Below are 24,067 nucleotides of genomic sequence, written 5' to 3'. Positions count from 1 at the left end.
GAAGTCGGAACATTCTACAGATACTGGCGCATTATAAGCAAATATAACCAGGTCGGTACAGCACCTAGCTGCACACTTTCACAAGAACACACAGACACACACACACACACAAGCACTGCCCCCTCGTCATAACGCAAACACAAAAGAAGCACACACAGACATACACACACTCACACAGACACACTCAAACACACAAGCACCACCCCCCCTCGTCAAAACACACACACAATCAATCTAACAACAAACACACCCACAACCTAATTCACCCATCAAAAATTCAATCAATTAAACTTACACACGCATATTTTTGCTTCAACCTAAACATGATGGGATTTACTATTTTTTTTTAGTCACATGATCTTCATTTACTTTACACATATTTAACTTTTAAAATCAATTCTTTATCAGTTGTAATCAAAACAAATCATCAAATTTCTTGCCACAGCCAAATTTTTTTATTTGAGTTTTATTTGACATGCAGATATACACCTACATTCACACTCGCTTTAACATGTACATATACACCTACATTCACACTTGCTTTAACATGTACATATACACCTACATTCACACTCGCTTTAACATGTACATATACACCTACATTCACACTTGCTTTAACATGTACATATACACCTACATTCACACTTGCTTTAACATGTACATATACACCTACATTCACACTTGCTTTAACATGCACATATACATCTACATTCACACTTGCTTTAACATGTACATATACACCTACATTCACACTTGCTTTAACATGCGCATATACACCTACATTCACACTTGCTTTAACATAGACATCTACATTCACACTTGCTTTAACATGTACATATACACCTACATTCACACTTGCTTTAACATGTACATATACACCTACATTCACACTTGCTTTAACATGTACATATACACCTACATTCACACTCGCTTTAACATACACATATACACCTGCATTCACACTCGCCAAGGCGAATCATAACATAGGCCTATGTGTAGCTATGCAATGGGATTTACATGTGTGTGTGTTTGTATGTGTGTGTTTGTGCGTGTGTGTATGTGTGTGTGAGTGTGTGTGTATGTGTATGTGTGTGCGTGTCTGTGTGTATGTGTGTGCGTGTGTTTGTGTGTGTTCGTGTGTGCGCGCGTGTGTGTGCGTGCGTGCGTGCGTGTGTGTGTGCGTGCGTGCGTGCGTACGTGTGTGTGAGTGAGTGTGTGAGTGTGAGTGTGTGTGCGTGTGTGCGAACGTGTGTGTGTGTGTATGTGTGTGTGACTCCCCACTTTCGCTCTGGTCTAGACCCGGAGATTCCGTGGCTGTGCGTAATCCTCAAGTGGTTTCCAGGTAATGGGGTCTGATCGGTAATTGTATGCTTGATTAGATGGTAATTAGATGCTTAATTAGCTAGGCCAGGAAGGTTAAGCGCCGCCCCTTAAAAGAGAAAGCCCGGACAAGTTTGATGTCTCGTTTGTTCCCGTGTTAGACGCCCGCTTTCATCTGGCCGGCAGTGCTGCTAATCCGGCTTGGTGCCAGACCCACTTTAGTACCTGGCCCACCTTACTAACAGACCCACTTTAGTAGCAGAACCACCTAAGTACCTGACCCACCTAAGTACCAGACCCACCTTAGTACAGGACCCACCCTAGTACCAGACACTTATTAGCACGAGACCCACCTTACTAACAGACCCACTTTAGTACCTAACCCACCTTAGTACAAGACCCACCTAAGTACCAGAACCATCTTACAGACCTACGTTATTACAAGACCCACCCTAGTACTAGCCCCACCTTACTAGACCCCCCTCCTAGTGCCATACCCACCTTACCAGACCCCCCCTATTACTAGACCCACCTTACCAGACCCACCCCCCTATTACTAGACCCACCTTACCGGACCCCCCCCCCCCCGTTGTACCACACCCCTCCTAGTGCCAGACCCACCTTACCAAAAATTGACCCCAGTGGCACCAATAAAATAAACACTTAGCACTGAATGTCTCACCGCGGGAAAGATTTGGTGTTTTTTTTTTATCTGGCAAGTCTCGGGTAGTAAATTCTACGTTCACGTCTGCTAGATTAAATCTGACGTCAGGCGTTAGAGCGGTGATAAAAATCCTGGCATCGATGGTTATTTTTATACCATTCAATTTTTAAAAAAAAAGATTTCTTTGTTAGTCGGTGTGTTAAAACTTTAAAAGCCTCTTAGGCAAATAAATGAAACTAATTAGTTCGTTTATTCGGTGCCATTTCGTTCTTAAAATTGTAGTTTTTTAAAATTAATTTCAATATATATTAAATCTTTCAACTGAAACATAAACCTGATACCATAGAAGAATGCTAAAAATGTAGGTGTGAAAAAAAGGAGGGGTGGTGTTCATATTTTATACTTTCAAAACAAAATTAAGAAAAACTTAAACTAATTTACAACCGGATGTTGATGAGTTGAGCCCCGATACATTTCGAACTTTAACTTTTTTATTGAACCCAAGCACGGCTGCGGTTTATTTCCTCTCTGTTTGATGTCAACACACCGTCTGGTAGGCTGCTCGTTACCAGCAGCGTGTGCACCCACGTCTGAACCCCAAGTGCACCCAAGACCTGACCCCGAGGTGCCTCAAGTCGTTGATCAAACGCTGCAAAATTTGGATGCACATATACTACTGCAGCTTCTCGGTATATATGCAACTAGCAAACTGTGAGCTATCTTACGCCATAGGCTGTTAAATACTAGCTGGGAGTAGAGATCGGATAAGGAAATGAGATCTGATAATTATTTTATGTTTATATGACAAAGATATTGAGGTTTCTAAAGACAGTATCCCAAACCTTAGGATACTCACATATAAACCCTGAACATCCCTACCCAAGCTCCTTTACCATTCAATCCTACCCCAACCTCCCATATTTGACAAAACAGAATTAATAGTTGCTGATGAGTGGCGGATCAGGGCGTGGACTGACCTGGCCAAAGACCAGGGCCCACAAATTTTAAATCTACATTTTTATCTCTGATATATATTAACCACCCCAGCTCCCTCCCAACCACTCTACAGAAAAACCCCAATCCACTTCTAACATTTCTAGCAGTTATTTGAAAACCTATGTTTTAAACTGTTAGCCTACAAATACTTTCCATTGGTAAAGTTTAAATTTAAATGTAATTTTTCTTTCAAATGTTTGCCACTTGAAGTAACTGATGTGAGAACAAGTATTTGAAGCACCTCAATGGCCGTCAATCAACGTTTACGGACGTCTTAACATTCTGCAGCTAATTCAATACAGCGTTACACGTCAGTTCCACGCCTACACAATTTAAGCCAGTCTTTCTGATTGGTCAATCGTTCACGTGATCAGGGTTAGAGAATAAACTTGCATCACATATCACACTCACTGTAGGTGAACGAAGATTTTATTGAGTTTACAGCGTGTTATGGGGGGGGGGGGGAGTTGATTTTAAAACGTCAGGAAATAGACAAGGTCGAGTTAGGTCTTTGTTAAACATTCTATGGTATTATATGACAGATGGGTCTAGCATGTTCTTAGACATGACCTGACAGACCTGACCTTAGACATGACCTAACAGACCTGACCTTTGACATGACCTGACAGACCTGACCTTTGACATGACCTGACAGACCTGACCTTAGACATGACCTAACAGACCTGACCTTTGACATGACCTGACAGACCTGACCTTTGACATGACCTGACAGACCTGACCTTTGACATGACCTGACAGACCTGACCTTAGACAGGACCTGACAGACCTGACCTTAGAAAGAACCTTACACACGTGTCCAGCCTGACCTGAGACATGACCTAATAGATGTGTCTAGCCAGAACTTAGGACCTAACAGACCTAGCTTTAGACAGGACCTAACAGACATGTTTAGCCTGACCTTAGACATGACCTAACAGATGTGACTAGCCTGACCTTGGAACCTATAGACGTGCCACTGTGGAAATGATTTACAAAAGAAATAAACAATGACGTCAGACGCGGCCGTCTGGCTAATTTTTTTGGTCACGTGGTTTTCCCTGGACAGGAGCAAAAACTAGCAAGCACGTGCGGGTAGTGTGGGTAGTGTGAGACGTGTGGGTAGTGTTGTTAGTGTGAGACGTGTGGGTAGTGTTGTTAGTGTGAGACGTGTGGGTAGTGTGAGACGTGTGGGTAGTGTTGTTAGTGTGAGACGTGTGGGTAGTGTTGTTAGTGTGAGACGTGTGGGTAGTGTTGTTAGTGTGAGACGTGTGGGTAGGGTTGTTAGTGTGAGACGTGTGGGTAGTGTTGTTAGTGTGAGACGTGTGGGTAGTGTGGGTAGTGTTGTTAGTGTGAGACGTGTGGGTAGTGTTGTTAGTGTGAGACGTGTGGGTAGTGTTGTTAGTGTGAGACGTGTGGGTAGTGTTGTTAGTGTGAGACGTGTGGGTAGTGTGGGTAGTGTTGTTAGTGTGAGACGTGTGGGTAGTGTTGTTAGTGTGAGACGTGTGGGTAGTGTTGTTAGTGTGAGACGTGTGGGTAGTGTTGTTAGTGTGAGACGTGTGGGTAGTGTTGTTAGTGTGAGACGTGTGGGTAGTGTGGGTAGTGTTGTTAGTGTGAGACGTGTGGGTAGTGTTGTTAGTGTGAGACGTGTGGGTAGTGTTGTTAGTGTGAGACGTGTGGGTAGTGTGAGACGTGTGGGTAGTGTTGTTAGTGTGAGACGTGTGGGTAGTGTTGTTATTGTGAGGGCACGTGCCTGCTTGTCCGTACAGTACAGTGTGAGCACTGGGAACTGGTGGGGGAGGGGGTTTGTAGCTGATAGTTGCAGTGTTCTGTTGGATGGGGGCGGGGCGCGGGTGGGGGTGATGTCGCGGGCGTGTTGCCCTACCGAATCAGTCAGAACACGTGAACTAATCTAATAATGAACAATCCAAAACTCTTTGAGTCTATGACGTCACACCAGTGGCGTAGCGACCCTTCCCGGCGCCCGGGGACAAACTTTCAATTTGGCGCCCCACTCGGGAGCAAATTATCGATTTGCACCCCCCCCCCCCTCTCAAACTGTTTATAATGCAAAAATGCAGCTAAAATGACATTTAAATTTGTTTTTACAACCCATTCTGGCGCCCCCTAAGGTCGGCGCCCGGGGACATATGTACCCCCCCTGCCCCCCTTCCCCCCGTCTCAAACACCTTTTTTGTTTAATCTATCGTTTAAAACTGACCAGCTTCTAGCGTTAGGGAGGTTGCTAAATATCTGTTTTAGAACAGACTACTTTACCCTCCAAAATAGATTCCACCAAAATAGATTAGACACAATAGATTTAAACGAAATATTTATATAGATGTATATTGACTTACCTGATGCAGGTGAAAAGAACAAGTATAAATAATGACGTCATATCCTGTTTCGTCATCCTGCCTAATCTAAACCGATCTCTCCAGGCGAAATTGAAATAAATAATGTTTATGTTGGGGTAGATCAGAGCGGAAAATCCACGCAGTAAAAAATTTCTGTAGAACAGGACAATCAATGTTTCTACAATCCTCTTCAGTACAATCAATGTTTCTAAACTCTACTACGGCACAATCGATGTTTCCACAATCCTCTACATTAGTGCCTACCCCTGCTCACGCCAAAGGTCAGAACTTGACCTTCAAGATGGCAGCTAGTCCAGTACTGTCCAACACAGTGCACTACAAAAGTACCGTCCAGGGTCTTTACGCTAGACAACCTAACCTAATCCACAAGTTATGTATCCACAAGTTATGTATCCACAAGTGCTGTATCCAACACAGGGAGGTATCCACAAGTGCTGTATCCACACGTGCTGTATCCAAGACAGACTGTATCCAAGACAGACTGTATCCAAGACAGTGCTGTATCCACAAGGGCTGTATCCACAAGGGCTGTATCCACAAGGGCTGTATCCACAAGGGCTGTATCCACAAGGGCCTGTATAAACAGCCTTTAGAGAAAACTTTGTACCTGAGAAAAAAAATTAGTCGTAACATTTTGTTGTTGACAGCAGAAACCTAACATTTTGTTATTACTAGAAGAGATTTAAAGAGATTTAACATTTAACGTTGTTACTAGTAGAAACTTAACATTTTGTAGTTGTTAAAAGAGATGTAACATTTTATTGTTGCTTTAACTTTTTTTTTATCAATATAAAACCACACACCAATGATCGTTATCACCTTCTTAACACTTATTAGTGTTGTTTTTGTTAATTAATTATCAACCACAACACATCAAACCAAGTTAACATTAATTCGTTCTATATTTTTGAAGAACTGTACAAGAAAAAAAAATTCCATTAAAAATCTTCGTGTGCGGCGTGCTATAAGTATTTTAAAGTCTGTCTAATCACCGACACGGGACTGAGGGGAGGGAGGGGGAGGGGGGGTGCTCATAGGCAATAAAACAAATATTTCAAAAATAATCTCCAAAAAATATCTTTTTTTCTGCTTGCACAAACGTGTTAGAAAACCAATCGGCATAATACGAATGTAGGCCCACACTCTATTTGTTTCAACACTGTCAATGAAATGTAACTAAAATAACTTTCGCGGTAAGCGCGGAGGCCGTAACGGCGCAGGAAAGTGGTTTTACAGTTTTACTAATGGCGGAACTGTCTGCCCTAATGAGTTAGTGGCGCGTGGTTTATCAATCTCTGAGTTTTGGGATCGTCTGGTGTAGAGGCTATGCTGAGATGGCGCCATCACATCTAGTCTAGACAACTCTGCCTGTATTGAGAGGATTTGTTGAATTACGGCTCGTGGGGAGCTGATGGATCTCCCAGCATTCAGCGGGCAAGATGGAAGGAGGGGGGGGGGGGGGACATTCAGAAGTTGCTTGAACCAAGGGAGACAAGGGTACCAGGTGCTAGCGGAAGTAGGTGATGGTACCGCGACAACAAGGTGGTCTAAACAGTGGTCAACGGCGATTTGGGGGAGGGGGGGGGGGCACTTGAAACTTTCGAGGGGGGGGGCTAAATTTTTCCGTGGGGGGGGGGGGGGAATGACACTGGTAAAAGTATATATTTTCTATATAAAATCAATTTCGTTGTGGGGGGGGGGGTGTGAAGAATGCCTGAAATAAACAGAGGTGGTCATTTTAGTTTTTGTTACATTTAATTATGTTGTCGGCATCATTCACAATTTTTTAAATCTGTGTGTACATTGGTACATTTGTTTTATTTCATAATTATAGGAATAAAATGTCAACGAAGTAGATATATTTAATTATTATTAAAAGGATGGTTGTTGTTTTTAAATGCCGGCATAATATGCCATATAAAAACAATAACTACGTAATCTTATTTAGTGTATAACGTAAATTAATACATAATCTTATATGTCATATAAGCTAAACTAATATATAATCTTATCAACCAACCTAAAAACGCATTATTATTTAACGATTAACTATAAATAACCATAAATCACCAATTTATCTATTTATAGCTCTATCTGTTCCTTAACAAGTCGGGTATTTAAAAAACCGCATGACGTTAATGAGTGTGATATAAACGAAAGAAAACCAGCTCTCCTTTCATTAAGGCACTTTTGATCTCTCGCTTCTTGCTAGTCTAACCAAGGGGCGAGCACTCCGGGGGGATATTTATGATAAAAATCCCATGCTGCGTGATAATTATGAAAATTGCTTCCCTTTTTTATAGTTTTCATTGAAAAATAAAAGTTAGGTCTGGGGCCATATGTTGTTAATATCGATACTTAATCCAACGGATGGGTTCAGATAGAGACTTTGGTCGATTACATGTTATTGATGCGATTGAATGTCCTTATCCCAGAAAACTCTCAAGCAGGTGGTTTTTAAAAGAGTAACTGTTTGTTTTTAATACATTTTCCACAGATCAAATTTATTTACTTTTTGCAATATATTCGGTAACTAAACACATTTTAAAAAAACAACACAAAAAATGTCTCGTTGCAACGGCATTTTGGTTAAATTGTAAACAAACTAGACTTGACTGGTCACGCTTATGTTCAATGGCAGAACTAAACATTTCTTTCGAGTTTGAAGCTTTTATCTTAGTCTCTACGAGCTTGAAAAATTTGGTTAGGGTTAGACTCTAAATGTTTAGCTTAGACCACCTGATACATTTGGTTAGGGTTAGATTCTAAATGTTTGGCTTAGACTGCCTGATACATTTGGTTAGGTTAGATTCTAAATGTTTGGCTTAGACTGCCTGATACATTTGGTTAGGGTTAGATTCTAAATGTTTGGCTTAGACCACCTGATACATTTGGTTAGGGTTAGATTCTAAATGTTTGGCTTAGACTGCCTGATACATTTGGTTAGGTTTAGATTCTAAATGTTTGGCTTAGACTGCCTGATACATTTGGTTAGGTTTAGATTCTAAATGTTTGGCTTAGACAACACTAGCTGATACATTTGGTTAGGGTTAGGTTCTAAATGTGTGGCTTAGACTGCCTGATACATTTGGTTAGGGTTAGATTCTAAACGTTTGGCTTAGACCACCTGATACATTTGGTTAGGGTTAGGTTCTAAATGTTTGGCTTAGACTGCCTGATACATTTGGTTAGGGTTAGATTCTAAATGTTTGGCTTAGACAACACTAGCTGATACATTTGGTTAGGGTTAGATTCTAAATGTTTAGCTTAGACCACCTGATACATTTGGTTAGGGTTAGATTCTAAATGTTTGGCTTAGACCACCTGATACATTTGGTTAGGGTTAGGTTCTAAATGTGTGGCTTAGACTGCCTGATACACTTGGTTAGGGTTAGATTCTAAACGTTTGGCTTAGACCACCTGATACATTTGGTTAGGGTTAGGTTCTAAATGTTTGGCTTAGACTGCCTGATACATTTGGTTAGGTTTAGATTCTAAATGTTTGGCTTAGACTGCCTGACACATTTGGTTAGGTTTAGATTCTAAATGTTTGGCTTAGACCACCTGATACATTTGGTTAGGGTTAGATTCTATATGTTTGGCTTAGACCACCTGATACATTTGGTTAGGGTTAGATTCTAAATGTTTGGCTTAGACCACACCACCTGATACATTTGGTTAGGGTTAGATTCTAAACATTTGGCTTAGACCACCTGATACATTTGGTTAGGGTTAGATTCTAAATGTTTGGCTTAGACCACCTGATACATTTGGTTAGGGTTAGATTCTAAATGTTTGACTTAGACCACCTGATACATTTGGTTAGGGTTAGATTCTAAACGTTTGGCTTAGACCACACTACATGATACATTTGGTTAGGGTTAGATTCTAAACGTTTGGCTTAGACCACCTGATACATTTGGTTAGGGTTAGATTCTAAATGTTTGGCTTAGACCACCTGATACATTTGGTTAGCGTTAGATTCTAAACGTTTGGCTTAAGAATGCATGATAAATTTGGTTAGGGTTAGATAAACGGATCAAAGGTAAACATGAAGACAATGTTTCACACTGTTTAAACAAATAAAACCTTCATCCACAACAAATGCCAACAACAACAGCACACATGTATCCCGGTTTTAATTATTAGATTTGGTTCCTCCATTTTTTTTTATCGTCTGAAAAATTTGGTGCCAAATGTCAGGCAGTAAATGACATTTGACCTCTTGGTAATCAGTCACGTTACATTAATTACTCGGGGTATTTATCTAATGCCACTCTCACATTTTCTATGACATTTACTGATGTCGCTATTAACTTTTATTAGCCCTACACCCCCACCCCTACAACCCCACCCCTAATCCCCCCTGATCCCCCAACCCCCCTGATTATAATACTTTGGGTTTCTGACCATGCATTATTTTTATAGAGAAATCCTTAAGTAAAATAAATCAATAATAAGTAAAATAATAAACTTTCTCGTATATTCTTAAATAACACAGTGATGATTGAGATTGTACAATTGAAATATAGAAGTTTGTGACAAAACCGCTCGTTTTTTTTTCGAGAAAATATATAGAAGCGAAAAGTTTTTAGAATATGCTTTATGAGTTGAAAGAAATCTACTTACGTATATATGAAACTTCTTCCACCTAACTGAAACGGTACTCGAGTTATCGGGTTTAGAGAAACTGAAAGTACCACTTCCGGTTGCCGGAAATTGCTAAAAAATTGACAGAAACCTACGTTTGGGATCTAATATTAATTTATCAACACAAAAACACAAAGTTTTTACGACAACAATAACAAAAATTCGCAGAAGAAATTTTAAAACATCGGTTTAGTAAATTATTAAACCAAACTAAAATATTTATAAAAATGTTCTTAGGTCAAAAGTGAATTCTACAAAGTTGAGTCAAATAAATGTTTTCCTCCAATGAAACTGCTGGAAAGTTTCCACGCTATCCCAGCATGCCTTGCTTATCTTTACATCACTAGACGACTGGAAAACTATTCAAATATTCTAATGTCAGCCTACATCGTCCCTTTTAGCTCAGTCGTCTCATCGTACAATCTAATCTTAGCTCAATGCTTTTAACCTTTGTAAATCGTCTCTTTTAGCTCAGTCGTATCTTCGTACAATCTAATCTTAGCTCAGTGCGTTTAACCTAGGTAACGAAAGTGCTAGATAGATACAGCTTTTAATATGCTATCGTTTATAGTTTATATGATCTTTTCTTCTATAAAATATTAAATACATTGAAACACAATGTTAACAAAAATAGGAGCAACACAGACACACATTGGGCAGAGTGCTGACCACACCTTTCCTGCATATATCAAGGTCAAGTAACACAGAAACTATCATCTGGTCAACAGGAACTTAGTGTGTCATGTTTGTGTCTTGTTTGTGTCATGTGTGTGTCATGTGTGTGTCATGTTTGTGTCTTGTTTGTGTCTTGTTTGTGTCATGTGTGTGTCATGTGTGTGTCTTGTTTGTGTCATGTTTGTGTCATGTCTATGTTATGTGTGTGTCATGTGTGTGTCATGTGTGTGTCATGTGTGTGTGTCATGTGTGTGTCATGTGTGTGTGTCATATGTGTGTCATGTGTGTGTCATGTGTGTGTCATGTGTGTCATGTGTGTGTCATGTGTGTGTATCATGTGTGTGTCATGTGTGTGTGTCATATGTGTGTCATGTGTGTGTCATGTGTGTGTCATGTGTGTCATGTGTGTGTCATGTGTGTGTATCATGTGTGTGTCATAAGTGTGTCATGTATGTGTGTCATGTGTGTGTGTCATTTGTGTGTCGTGTGTTTGTCATGTGTGTCAAGTGTGTGTCATATCTGTGTGTCATGTGTGTGTCATGTGTGTTATGTGTGTGCTGCATGTATTTCGCTCACCAACTACATGCTCTAAATGTGGATTATATTAAAGTTGCGTTAATCATCTAATTAACTTGGCCAAATGGCGACTTAGCATTTAGGGAATAGGCTATTTGTAACCACATCACATGTAAACAATTAATGAGAACATTTGTGAAATGTAAAATGTTATAGTTTTAATTCTAAGTTAAAAACTGACACATGCCTGAGTTAAATACTGACACATTACTCAAATACTGACACATGACTGAGTTAAATACTGACACATGACTGAGTTAAATACTGACACATGACTGAGTTAAATACTGACACATGACTCAAATACTGACACATGTCTGAGTTAAATACTGACACATGACTGGGTTAAATACTGACACATGACTCAAATACTGACACATGACTCAAATACTGACACATGACTGAGTTAAATACTGACACATGGCTGGGTTAAATACTGACACATGACTCAAATACTGACACATGACTGAGTTAAATACTGACACATGACTGAGTTAAATACTGACACATGACTGAGTTAAATACTGACACATGACTGGGTTAAATACTGACACGTGACTGGGTTAAATACTGACACAAGACTGAGTTAAATACTGACACATGACTGAGTTAAATACTGACACGTGACTGGGTTAAATACTGACACAAGACTGAGTTAAATACTGACACATGACTCAAATACTGACACATGACTGAGTTAAATACTGACACATAACTCAAATACTGACACATGACTTAAATACTGACACATGACTGAGTTAAATACTGACACATGACTGAGTTAAATACTGACACATGACTGGGTTAAATACTGACACATGACTCAAATACTGACACATGACTGAGTTAAATACTGACACATTACTCAAATACTGACACATGACTTAAATACTGACACATGACTGAGTTAAATACTGACACATTACTCAAATACTGACACATGACTTAAATACTGACACATGACTGAGTTAAATACTGACACATGACTGGGTTAAATACTGACACATGACTGGGTTAAATACCGACACATGACTCAAATACTGACACATGACTGAGTTAAATACTGACACATGACTGAGTTAAATACTGACACATGACTCAAATACTGACACATGACTGAGTTAAATACTGACACATGACTGGGTTAAATACTGACACATGACTTAAATACTGACACATGACTGAGTTAAATACTGACACATGACTGAGTTAAATACTGACACATGACTCAAATACTGACACATGACTGAGTTAAATACTGACACATGACTGAGTTAAATACTGACACATGACTGAGTTAAATACTGACACATGACTGAGTTAAATACTGACACATGACTGAGTTAAATACTGACACATGACTGGGTTAAATACTGACACGTGACTGGGTTAAATACTGACACAAGACTGAGTTAAATACTGACACATGACTGAGTTAAATACTGACACGTGACTGGGTTAAATACTGACACAAGACTGAGTTAAATACTGACACATGACTCAAATACTGACACATGACTGAGTTAAATACTGACACATTACTCAAATACTGACACATGACTTAAATACTGACACATGACTGAGTTAAATACTGACACATGACTGAGTTAAATACTGACACATGACTGGGTTAAATACTGACACATGACTCAAATACTGACACATGACTGAGTTAAATACTGACACATTACTCAAATACTTACACATGACTTAAATACTGACACATGACTGAGTTAAATACTGACACATTACTCAAATACTGACACATGACTTAAATACTGACACATGACTGAGTTAAATACTGACACATGACTGGGTTAAATACTGACACATGACTGGGTTAAATACTGACACATGACTCAAATACTGACACATGACTGAGTTAAATACTGACACATGACTGAGTTAAATACTGACACATGACTCAAATACTGACACATGACTGAGTTAAATACTGACACATGACTGGGTTAAATACTGACACATGACTCAAATACTGACACATGACTGAGTTAAATACTGACACATGACTGAGTTAAATACTGACACATGACTCAAATACTGACACATGACTGAGTTAAATACTGACACATGACTGAGTTAAATACTGACACATGACTGAGTTAAATACTGACACATGACTGAGTTAAATACTGACACATGACTGAGTTAAATACTGACACATGACTGGGTTAAATACTGACACGTGACTGGGTTAAATACTGACACAAGACTGAGTTAACTACTAATACTGACACAAAGATATGAAATATTGACTTATGACTGAAATACTGACCTATGATTGATTATACTGACACACGACTGTGCAAAATACCGTCACACGACTATGGTCTAATGTTGTGTTTTCCAACAGTGAAAGGTTAGCCACACACATCAAACAAGTTTACCTCTCCTGTATGAACTATCCGAAAAAACTCCTTATAAAACACACGGACGTAAAAGACTCAACCTCTAATTAAAACATCGAAATGGAATTTTCCTAAAGACACGCGAAATTTACCCATCAGTTCGGTTTTAGTATACGCCTATTTTATCACACATTTTTATATAACATGTGGTTTAATAGTCTACAAGTTTTATCTCTTTATACATAACGATTCACATGTTATATTTATTTTCTTCATTGTTGTAATTGTTTCGTATAAAAAAGTAAGGTAACAAGAGCAGAGATAAAACAAACAAACAGCCAGAGACGTGGCTTCTCTAAACATGACCAGTTCCACCTGGATGGTACCTGGTGCTATGCTACTCACTCACCTGGATGGGACCTGGCGCTATGCTACTCACCTTCCAGCACGTGCGCTTTGGGTCAAGTGACTGGAGTTAACTGCTCCTGCCCCAGCCTGCTCTGTATCGCGAGACGTTCTCAGCCACAAACTCGCTTAGCCTGTTGGCCTTGTACCCTCGACATTAGAGCTGAATACAAAATGAGCACCAGTTCCCCCTAGAGCGGCGGTACTACGGGGCCAGCTGAAATTAATTATTCATCGAGTCATTAAAAACAAGCATTTGTTTAATTGGTAATTAGCTGATTCCAGTCTACATCGATGTAGCACTTGCCGACGAAATGACTTGGTTTAAAAACTCCTTGACATTTAGCAGATGACGAAATGACATTGTTAAAAACTTTGTCTTTTTGCCGGGGACGGAAGAAAATGGTTTAAAAACTTCTTTAGCAGAGGACGAAATGACATGGTTCAATAACTTGTCAAGTATTCAATTGCAACGTTTAATTGCAGGCAGTGACGCAGGAAATCTAACATTTAACTGTAGGAAATCAAACGTTTAACTGCAGACATTGACGTAGGAAATCAGGTTTCTAACTGCTAGTTTATCGTATACTTGCAGGTGTGAAGAAAAAAATCTCCATTTAAAAAAAAAAGATAGACAGGGTTTTAAAGAAATAAAAAGCAATATCTAATCAGCATCCAGCCATCAAATTGGGACATTTTTTCCTACTGCAACATGTGGATTTGTGTAGCACTGAATGTGTGGACCAAACTCACAGAACTCTCTTGAATAGAAGATCAAAGAAATCAAGTGCCAGGGCAATCTAGAGAGAATTCGAGAGATTGTGCACATATTGTATATCGCTATTTCTTTTTAAGCTATTCGCCAACCACCCACATGATATTACATTTTCATATATACCTCCATCACACATACACACACACACACACAAACACACCAGAAACCCCGACACAATTCAGTAAAACTAAAAAAAATTCTTCTAAACTATGCAAAACACAGTTTAATGAAAATTAATTGTTACATTTGGGTTAGGAAAAAAGTAGGCCTATTTTCTGTTAATGTAATGTTATCTTGTTCATAATTCATCCAATTATCCAAAGTAAGAAACGCAATAAGATTACTATCTATCACTCCATAACCCAATATATCACAAGATACCTAATGGAAGGATAACCCACCCCTGCTCAATTCATGTTATAAAATACGAGCACGATTTTTAATGAAATGTTCCCAAGTATTTTTTCTTCTTTCCTGGCACGATTCAAACGTTAAACAATAAAAAAAAAATGAAATTTATCTTAGTGTAAAAATGGTACCAGAGCTAAATGCGGGTGGCCACTTCAATAAGGGGGAAGGAAATTTTTTAAAAAGAAAAGAGGCGAAGATGCTCTAATCTAGTCACGTGGTGAGAATTGGTTCTCCATTTACAATGAGGCTATTAAGACGGTTTATTTTCGGCACTTTGCTTTTTATCACGTTCTGTTTCTGTTTAATTAGAGAGGTAGAGTTGTATTTTTCTGTTTGTGGGATGTGCGGATAAAAGGAAGTGCTCTCCCTTTTTTTTTTAGTGCGATGAGAGTTATCTATCGTTGTGGGGCTGGTGATTAAACGCATCAGGTAGAGCTGAGGGACAGAGCAAGGTAGACTGGATGGGGGGGGGGGGGGGGGGGGGGGGTGGAACGTGGGAGTTAGTGTACATCGTGGCCAGGTAGATATTGTAGATAAAAACAATTTTACCCACCCCTCCTCTCTTTATGATGTAACTCCTTTAATCTCGTAAGAACATTCAACCCCAATTAACAGGCTCCATTCATCCCCCCCCCCCCTTGCATGCTAAAGACACGTCAACCAAGTTGATTTATGTTTGGATTAAACTCGCATGTCACCATTAGTCAGATCACTGACTGATATGTGTAGGTCCTATATGTGGGTAGTGTAGGTCCTATATGAGTCTAGTGTAGGTCCTATATGTGGGTAGTATAGGTCCTATAGGTGTCTAGTGTAGGTCCTACATGAGTCTAGAGTAGGTCCTACATGTGTCTAGGTCCTATATGTGGGTAGTGTAGGTCCTACATGAGTCTAGTGTAGGTCCTACATGAGTCTAGTGTAGGTCCTACATGTGTCTAGGTCCTATATGTGGGTAGTGTAGGTCCTATATGTGGGTAGTGTAGGTCCTACATGTGTCTAGGTCCTATATGTGGGTAGTGTAGGTCCTATATGTGGGTAGTGTAGGTCCTATATGTGGGTAGTGTAGGTCCTACATGAGTCTAGTGTAGGTCCTACATGAGTCTAGTGTAGGTCCTATATGTGGGTAGTGTAGGTCCTATATGTGGGTAGTGTAGGTCCTACATGTGTCTAGGTCCTATATGTGGGTAGTGTAGGTCCTATATGTGCCAAGTGTAGGTCCTACATGAGTCTAGTGTAGGTCCTATATGTGGGTAGTGTAGGTCCTACATGAGTCTAGTGTAGGTCCTACATGTGTCTAGGTCCTATATGTGGGTAGTGTAGGTCCTATATGTGCCAAGTGTAGGTCCTATATGTGTGTAGGTGCTATATGTGTCTAGTGTAGGTCCTACATGAGTCTATGTCCTACATGTGTCTAGTGTAGGTCCTATATGTGGATAGAGTAGGACCTACATGTTAGTATTGTTGGTCCTACATGTGTCTAGTGTAGGTCCTATTGGTGAGTAGTGTAGGTCCTATATGTGTCTAGTGTAGGTGCTGTAGGTGTCAAGTGTAGGTCCTACATGTGTCTAGTGTAGGTCCTATTTGTGTCTAGTGTAGGTCCTACATGTGTCTAGTGTAGGTCCTACATGTGTCTAGTGTAGGTCCTACAACATGTGTCTAGTTTTCTAGTGTAGGTCCTACATGTGTCTAGTGTAGGTCCTACATGTGTCTAGTGTAGGTCCTACATGTGTCTAGTGTAGGTCCTACATGTGAGTGGTGTAGGTCCTACATGTGAGTAGTGTAGGTCTTACATGTGTCTAGTGTAGGTCCTATAGGTGAGTAGTGTAGGTCCTACACACAGATATACATGATTATATATATATATATATATATTTATTTATTTATATATACTCATGTCTATCTTAGCACATATTTTTATAGATAAAAATCATTGTATTTAACGTTAATTCTACATTCTCTAAAAAACAATTATTTTATGAATTCTATTAAAAATAATATTCCATTAATTTAAATAAACCGGGAGTGATCTCCCCTAAACTTTCTCGAATATTGTTATATAAAATAACAGGGGATGGGAACTCGGGCTATAGACATGATTTTTAATCCATTTTAAATACTTAAAGTTTTAAAAATAGAATAAAATCTCGTAGACAAATTAATTGCACACCAAGTGAACGCGAAATAAAAAAGCGCATAATAGTGCGCAATATTATTATTACTTTTAAAATTTACATTAGTTTTTTGAGAAATCGGAAGTAGCGTAAAGTACTACTTCCAGTCAACGGAAATAACTCAAAATTTAATAGAAGGTAGAGAATTAGATCTTTTACTTACGTATGAAATTTCATTTATCTATCTGAAATAGTACTCAAGTTATAGGCTTTTGAAAAATTCAAAGTAGGAAAAGTACCACTTCCGGTTATCGGAAATCGCTCAAAAGTTGATACGGATCTACGATTTTGATTAAATACTTATATATGAAATTTCATCAACCTAGCTGTAACGGTACTCAAGTTATCGTGTTTACACACGGACAGACACACACACGGACAGACACACACACACAGACATACGGACAAGATTGCAAAATTATGTTTTTCCGTATCAGTGAGGTGTAAAACGTCGAGATTTGTAAAAATCTCGATTTTTTTTTTTTGCACGATTACAATACTTTCTCTATACTACGTATATACGAGAAAGTAAAAACAATCAAAGAAAGTCATCATAAGGCAAAATGTCACATTTTTATTTCTAAACACACATAAAGTACCAAAAAATACCACCAAATTGTAAGTACCCTATCAGTATCATAAAGTAAGAGTGCAGGGTCACACTGATAACATTTTCCCACCATACAATGTTAGGCCAACCACTTCACCTGTGTCCTTGTTACTGACTTGAAACACTTAGCATTTGTATTGGCTGCAGACAAACAAGGCCTTCAATTGCTCATCCAGGTGATCAACGCAGTTTTAAAACAAAGATTGAATTTAAATCTGAAACAGTTTTATCCATGTCAAGACAATTTAAAACAAAGATAGAATTTAATCTGAAACAGTTTTATCCATGTCAAGACAATTTAAAACAAAGATAGAATTTAAATCTGAAACAGTTTTATCCATGTCAAGACAATTTAAAACAAAGATAGAATTTAAATCTGAAACAGTTTTATCCATGTCAAGACAATTTAAAACAAAGATAGAATTTAAATCTGAAAGAGTTTTATCCATGTCAAGACAATTTAAAACAAAGATAGAATTTAAATCTGAAACAGTTTTATCCATGTCAAGACAATTTAAAACAAAGATAGAATTTAATCTGAAACAGTTTTATCCATGTCAAGACAATTTAAAACAAAGATAGAATTTAATCTGAAACAGTTTTATCCATGTCAAGACAATTTAAAACAAAGATAGAATTTAAATCTGAAACAGTTTTATCCATGTCAAGACAATTTAAAACAAAGATAGAATTTAAATCTGAAACAGTTTTATCCATGTCAAGACAATTTAAAACAAAGATAGAATTTAAATCTGAAAGAGTTTTATCCATGTCAAGACAATTTAAAACAAAGATAGAATTTAAATCTGAAACAGTTTTATCCATGTCAAGACAATTTAAAACAAAGATAGAATTTAATCTGAAACAGTTTTATCCATGTCAAGACAATTTAAAACAAAGATAGAATTTAAATCTGAAACAGTTTTATCCATGTCAGGACAATTTAAAACAAAGATAGAATTTAATCTGAAACAGTTTTATCCATGTCAAGACAATTTAAAACAAAGATAGAATTTAATCTGAAACAGTTTTATCCATGTCACAATATCACTTGTTTAACAAACACATTAACAATGGGAAGAAGAAGAAAATAGATCTAAGTCTAATATCCACAATAATCATCACAAAATCTAGTTACTCAGATGTTTCTACTGAGCTGTTAATCAAGAATCATCAGTAATAAAGGCTGAAACAACAACAAACATCAGTAACAAAGGCTGAAACAACAACAAACATCAGTAACAAAGGCTGAAACAACAACAAACATCAGTAACAAAGGCTGAAACAACAACAAACATGAATTTTTAGGGCTAATGAATTTTGGGACAAATGTATAACAAATGTGTGTGTGTGTGTGTGTGTGTGTGTAGGGAGTTTGTCTATCGAATTAATGGACAACTGTGTAACAGATGCGTGTGTGTGTGTGTCTATGTGTGTGTATGTCTGTGTAGAGAGACTGTGCTGCAGGAAAAAAAAGTAAACCCTGCCACAGTTCAAACCCCTGCCAGCTGGTTAGAGTAGAGGTCATTTTTTTTTAAAAATATATGCAAACAAGTTGTTTCACCAAATTAAAAAACAAATATATTCATACAAATCTTTTCACCTAATTAAAAAAACAAATACATTCAAACTAATCTTTTTACCAAAATTACCTAACATATATATTCCTATGTAGCTATTAAACAATTTACAAATCTTATAACCAAAGTTGCTGTAATCAAATAACTAACAAATCAAACAAATATTCAGTTGTGAGAGAGACACTAAACAACTAAATGTCAGCCATTTTGTTGAAGGTTTCAATCATAACTTTGATGAGAATTTGTAATGTTAATGTATTTTTAACACTGTTAAAACAAAATTATAGGGGAGAAAATGATAAAACATTGGAAATATGTTGGACCGATATAACATTTCTTTTTCTAGAAATACAAATCCAATTTTCATGAAAAAATATGATACATTTTATCAGAAAAAAAATTGACAATAATAATGAGGGATTTAATTCCAGGATGGTTAGCATTAATTGGACACAGAATATAAAATTTGCCAGATGTTTTAAGCCATCTTTGTTTAACATTCATGTAAAAATATCTTTGACTTCATGTCACAACCTCTTATGTGCAGGGGAATTAATTCAGGCAGCAACATTAAAGGGAAACAACTCAGGCAACAATATTAAAAGTCCCACATTCACTGCAAACCTGCTTCAGTATGCTCTGGTACAAAGTACACACAAATACAAACTTAATCATTAAATACAGTTCTAGTTACCTTAAATTACATGAAAGTTATTTTGAAAGCCTTATCCACAGCAGTAATGATTGAATATCCACCACAAACAAAACAAACTCCACTATAAGTCTGGTAAGTTTCTAGTCCAGCAGTAAAAAAAAAAGTGTCAACTTATGTAAATAACAAACTTTGATTAAACCTCTGAAAAGGAAATACATTTTGTAACAAATATCAGACTGAAATATATGCATTTTAATTAATATCTAGATATTGCTTAAAATTTGAGAGAAAAACTGAGCAATCACTTTTTCATTCTTTTTTCATTCATAGGTGTTGTAAGAATGAAGGAGGTATTAATCAACTGTAAACAATATGAAACAAATAGATAAACTTTTGAACTCAATACTGAAGTTAATACGGCTATAGTTACTTGTACAATGGTTGGTAATACATGAACAATAATACATGAAAGATAATACAAGAAAGATAATCCATGAAAGATAATATATGAAAGATAAAATTGATGCATATAACAAGATCAGCAGTATGGTAACATACAACACACAACAATCTGAACATTAACACAACAACATGAACAATCTGAACATTATTAAAAATATGAACATTAATCCAAAAAGGGGTTTAAAACTTCAGACGTGCACACACAAAGATCTACCAAAAAACAATCTCCACTAGTTCATATTAAGTATCTATGAACATAACTTATATGCATACTATCTCTCAGATCCAATGAATTATTAGTAATTAAGAAACAGGTGATTAGCATAACCTGAGAAAAGGGTGTGAGTCCGCAGTGATCTGTAATGTCCAAAAGTATTATGTGAGGGGGAGGGAGGGAGGGGGGTGATTAGGGGTCAGGGGTTAAGTTTTCATATGGTGTAGCCAGGCTAGATAATGTACCTGTCTGTCATTAAGAAAGTAGAGCTAGGCACTCAGAAGATGCTGGGGACTTTTTTCTTAAGAGAATCATCAAGGATTTGCAATTAATAAGATAATGAATAGATTTTTCAAAGCACTTATTCCATATAAAAAAATCAATCTTTAAAAATTAATCTTAAAAACGTCCATGCAAGCACAATTTTGAAACACTCTTTCATGAATGTAAAAACAAATATGTACATGACTTAGTTTTTAAAAACATAAAAATCGACATAAAAATGAACATAAAAAATTATGTCAAGGGGGTTAGTAAACAAGGGTTAAAACAAAGCATATGTGTAAAATGAATATCAAATAAACAAGTATCAAAGTGATCTAACAGAATGAATTGGTTGGAGAATAATTCATGTGTAAAATCTTATCAAATAATCTTTAAACCATCTCTACTATCATGCAATTTCAGGTTACAAAATACATTTTGGTGTATCATTTATACATTGTCAAGTTGCAAAATACATTTTGATGTATCATTTATACCTTGTCAAGTTGCAAAATACATTTTGATGTTTCATTTATACATTGTCAAGTTGCAAAATACATTTTGATGTTTCATTTCTACAACAGTGTGTATCAATCTCATTTGATTTCATTTGGCTAAACTGATAATAAAACTTACAAAAAGTAAATACAATGTAAATATCAAGTAAACAAAAGTTTACATTTTTTTTTAAAGTTTGCTCAGTTACACTCAAACAATACATGAATGTTGCCAGAATTACATAACTAGATAAAATTGGCAATAACTCCCAAGTTCAACAAAATAATAAAAAAGTTGTTTCCCTTTTACCCAGCCAGATGTACACATGTAGGTCACCAGATAAATAATTTAATTTTTAAATACCAGCTGGTGCAATAACTTGCTTGCAAAATACTGACATGCAATAATACAGACATGATCAAAACAGGCTGGAAAAACATTCTAAAACATGCAGACATTACTGGCAAATTGGAAATGTTGAATGAAACAGCTGACCAACTAAATAGCTGACAAACGTTTCCTTTGTTTATCTGTCAGGTCTGGATGCCAGAAGTCTACAATGAGAACCAAGCGCAGTTCCTTCCCATCATGCCACACCTCGTGCTCAAAAGAATCATCAAAGATGATGAACTGCCCTTCTTTCCAGGTCCTGTTTAAGATAAAGAGCAGCTTTAATATATTTATCTAACCAACTTGCACTGATTTTAATATCTTAGAACTATAATCAAATTTTATTTTCAAAAACTAACTTTAAAACATTTTTACATGAAGAAATGTAACTGTTATCATGCACAGCCTTAAATAAATGTGTTATCTCTATGGTCTGATGGTACCACAACTTGTATTGTATAACCTGCCCCAACTTGTATGACCTGACCTGCCCCAACTTGTATGACCTGACCTGCCCCAACTTGTATGACCTGACCTGCCCCAACTTGTATGACCTGCCCCAACTTGTATGACCTGCCCCAACTTGTATGACCTGCCCCAACTTGTATGACCTGCCCCAACTTGTATGACCTGCCCCAACTTGTATGACCTGCCCCAACTTGTATGACCTGCCCCAACTTGTATGACCTGCCCCAACTTGTATGACCTGACTTGCCCCAACTTGTATAACCAACTGACCTCCCCAACTTGTATAACCAACTGACCTCCCAACTTGTACAACCAACTGACCACCCCAACTTGTACAACCAACTGACCTCCCCAACTTGTATGACCTGACATGCCCCAACTTGTATAACCAACTGACCTCCCAACTTGTACAACCAACTGACCTCCCCAACTTGTACAACCAACTGACCTCCCCAACTTGTACAACCAACTGACCTCCCCAACTTGTATAACCTGACATGCCCCAACTTGTATGACCTGACATGCCCCAACTTGTATGACCTGACATGCCCCAACTTGTATAACCAACTGACCTCCCCAACTTGTATGACCTGACATGCCCCAACTTGTATGACCTGACATGCCCCAACTTGTATAACCAACTGACCTCCCCAACTTGTATAACCAACTGACCACCCAACTTGTATAACCAACTGACCTCCCCAACTTGTATAACCAACTGACCTCCCCAACTTGTATGACCTGACTTGTACAACCAACTGACCTCCCCAACTTGTACAACCAACTGACCTCCCCAACTTGTATAACCAACTGACCTCCCCAACTTGTATGACCTGACATGCCCCAACTTGTATAACCAACTGACCTCCCCAACTTGTATGACCTGACATGCCCCAACTTGTATAACCAACTGACCTCCCCAACTTGTATGACCTGACATGCCCCAACTTGTACAACCAACTGACCTCCCCAACTTGTACAACCAACTGACCTCCCCAACTTGTACAACCAACTGACCTCCCCAACTTGTATGACCTGACATGCCCCAACTTGTACAACCAACTGACCTCCCCAACTTGTATGACCTGACATGCCCCAACTTGTACAACCAACTGACCTCCCCAACTTGTACAACCAACTGACCTCCCCAACTTGTACAACCAACTGACCTCCCCAACTTGTATGACCTGACATGCCCCAACTTGTACAACCAACTGACCACCCCAACTTGTACAACCAACTGACCTCCCCAACTTGTACAACCAACTGACCTCCCCCAACATGTATGACCTGACATGCCCCAACCTGTACAACCAACTGACCTCCCCAACTTGTACAACCAACTGACCTCCCCAACTTGTATAACCTGACATGCCCCAACTTGTATGACCTGACATGCCCCAACTTGTATGACCTGACATGCCCCAACTTGTATAACCAACTGACCTCCCCAACTTGTATGACCTGACATGCCCCAACTTGTATGACCTGACATGCCCCAACTTGTATAACCAACTGACCTCCCCAACTTGTATAACC

The 24,067-nt window shown here is 38.1% G+C and overlaps 2 protein-coding genes across 10 annotated transcripts in view; both read right to left on the bottom strand.

The window, feature by feature from the left end:
• Positions 1–14,172, bottom strand: part of LOC131942283 (acetylcholine receptor subunit delta) — a 26,039-nt gene extending 11,867 nt beyond the window's left edge. Inside the window, exons 1-2 of one of the 3 annotated variants that reach the window (XM_059302072.1) lie at positions 14,065–14,172; positions 5,335–5,962 (exon numbers count right to left, since the gene is read on the bottom strand). In XM_059302072.1, the coding sequence (XP_059158055.1) occupies positions 5,335–5,390 (56 nt within the window). In that variant the 5' untranslated portion in view covers positions 5,391–5,962; positions 14,065–14,172. Of the gene's footprint in view, positions 1–5,334; positions 5,963–13,552; positions 13,999–14,034 lie in introns of those variants that run through there. The other 2 variants (XM_059302070.1, XM_059302071.1) reach the window with 2 other exon arrangements.
• LOC131942279 (aspartyl/asparaginyl beta-hydroxylase) overlaps positions 1–24,067 on the bottom strand; it is an 83,530-nt gene that overhangs the window by 45,495 nt on the left and 13,968 nt on the right. For 5 of the 7 annotated variants that reach the window (XM_059302060.1, XM_059302057.1, XM_059302061.1 and 2 more), the window contains one exon: positions 17,942–22,319. In XM_059302060.1, the coding sequence (XP_059158043.1) occupies positions 22,169–22,319 (151 nt within the window). In that variant the 3' untranslated portion in view covers positions 17,942–22,168. Of the gene's footprint in view, positions 1–17,941; positions 22,320–24,067 lie in introns of those variants that run through there. The other 2 variants (XR_009386730.1, XR_009386729.1) reach the window with 2 other exon arrangements.

This window comes from Physella acuta, unplaced genomic scaffold, assembly GCF_028476545.2.
Source record: "Physella acuta isolate Inbredline_101_S28 unplaced genomic scaffold, ASM2847654v3 ptg000398l, whole genome shotgun sequence".
Lineage (NCBI taxonomy): Eukaryota > Metazoa > Mollusca > Gastropoda > Physidae > Physella > Physella acuta.
Note: the sequence above shows the minus strand (reverse complement) of the source record. Positions and strands in the feature narration are given on the sequence as shown.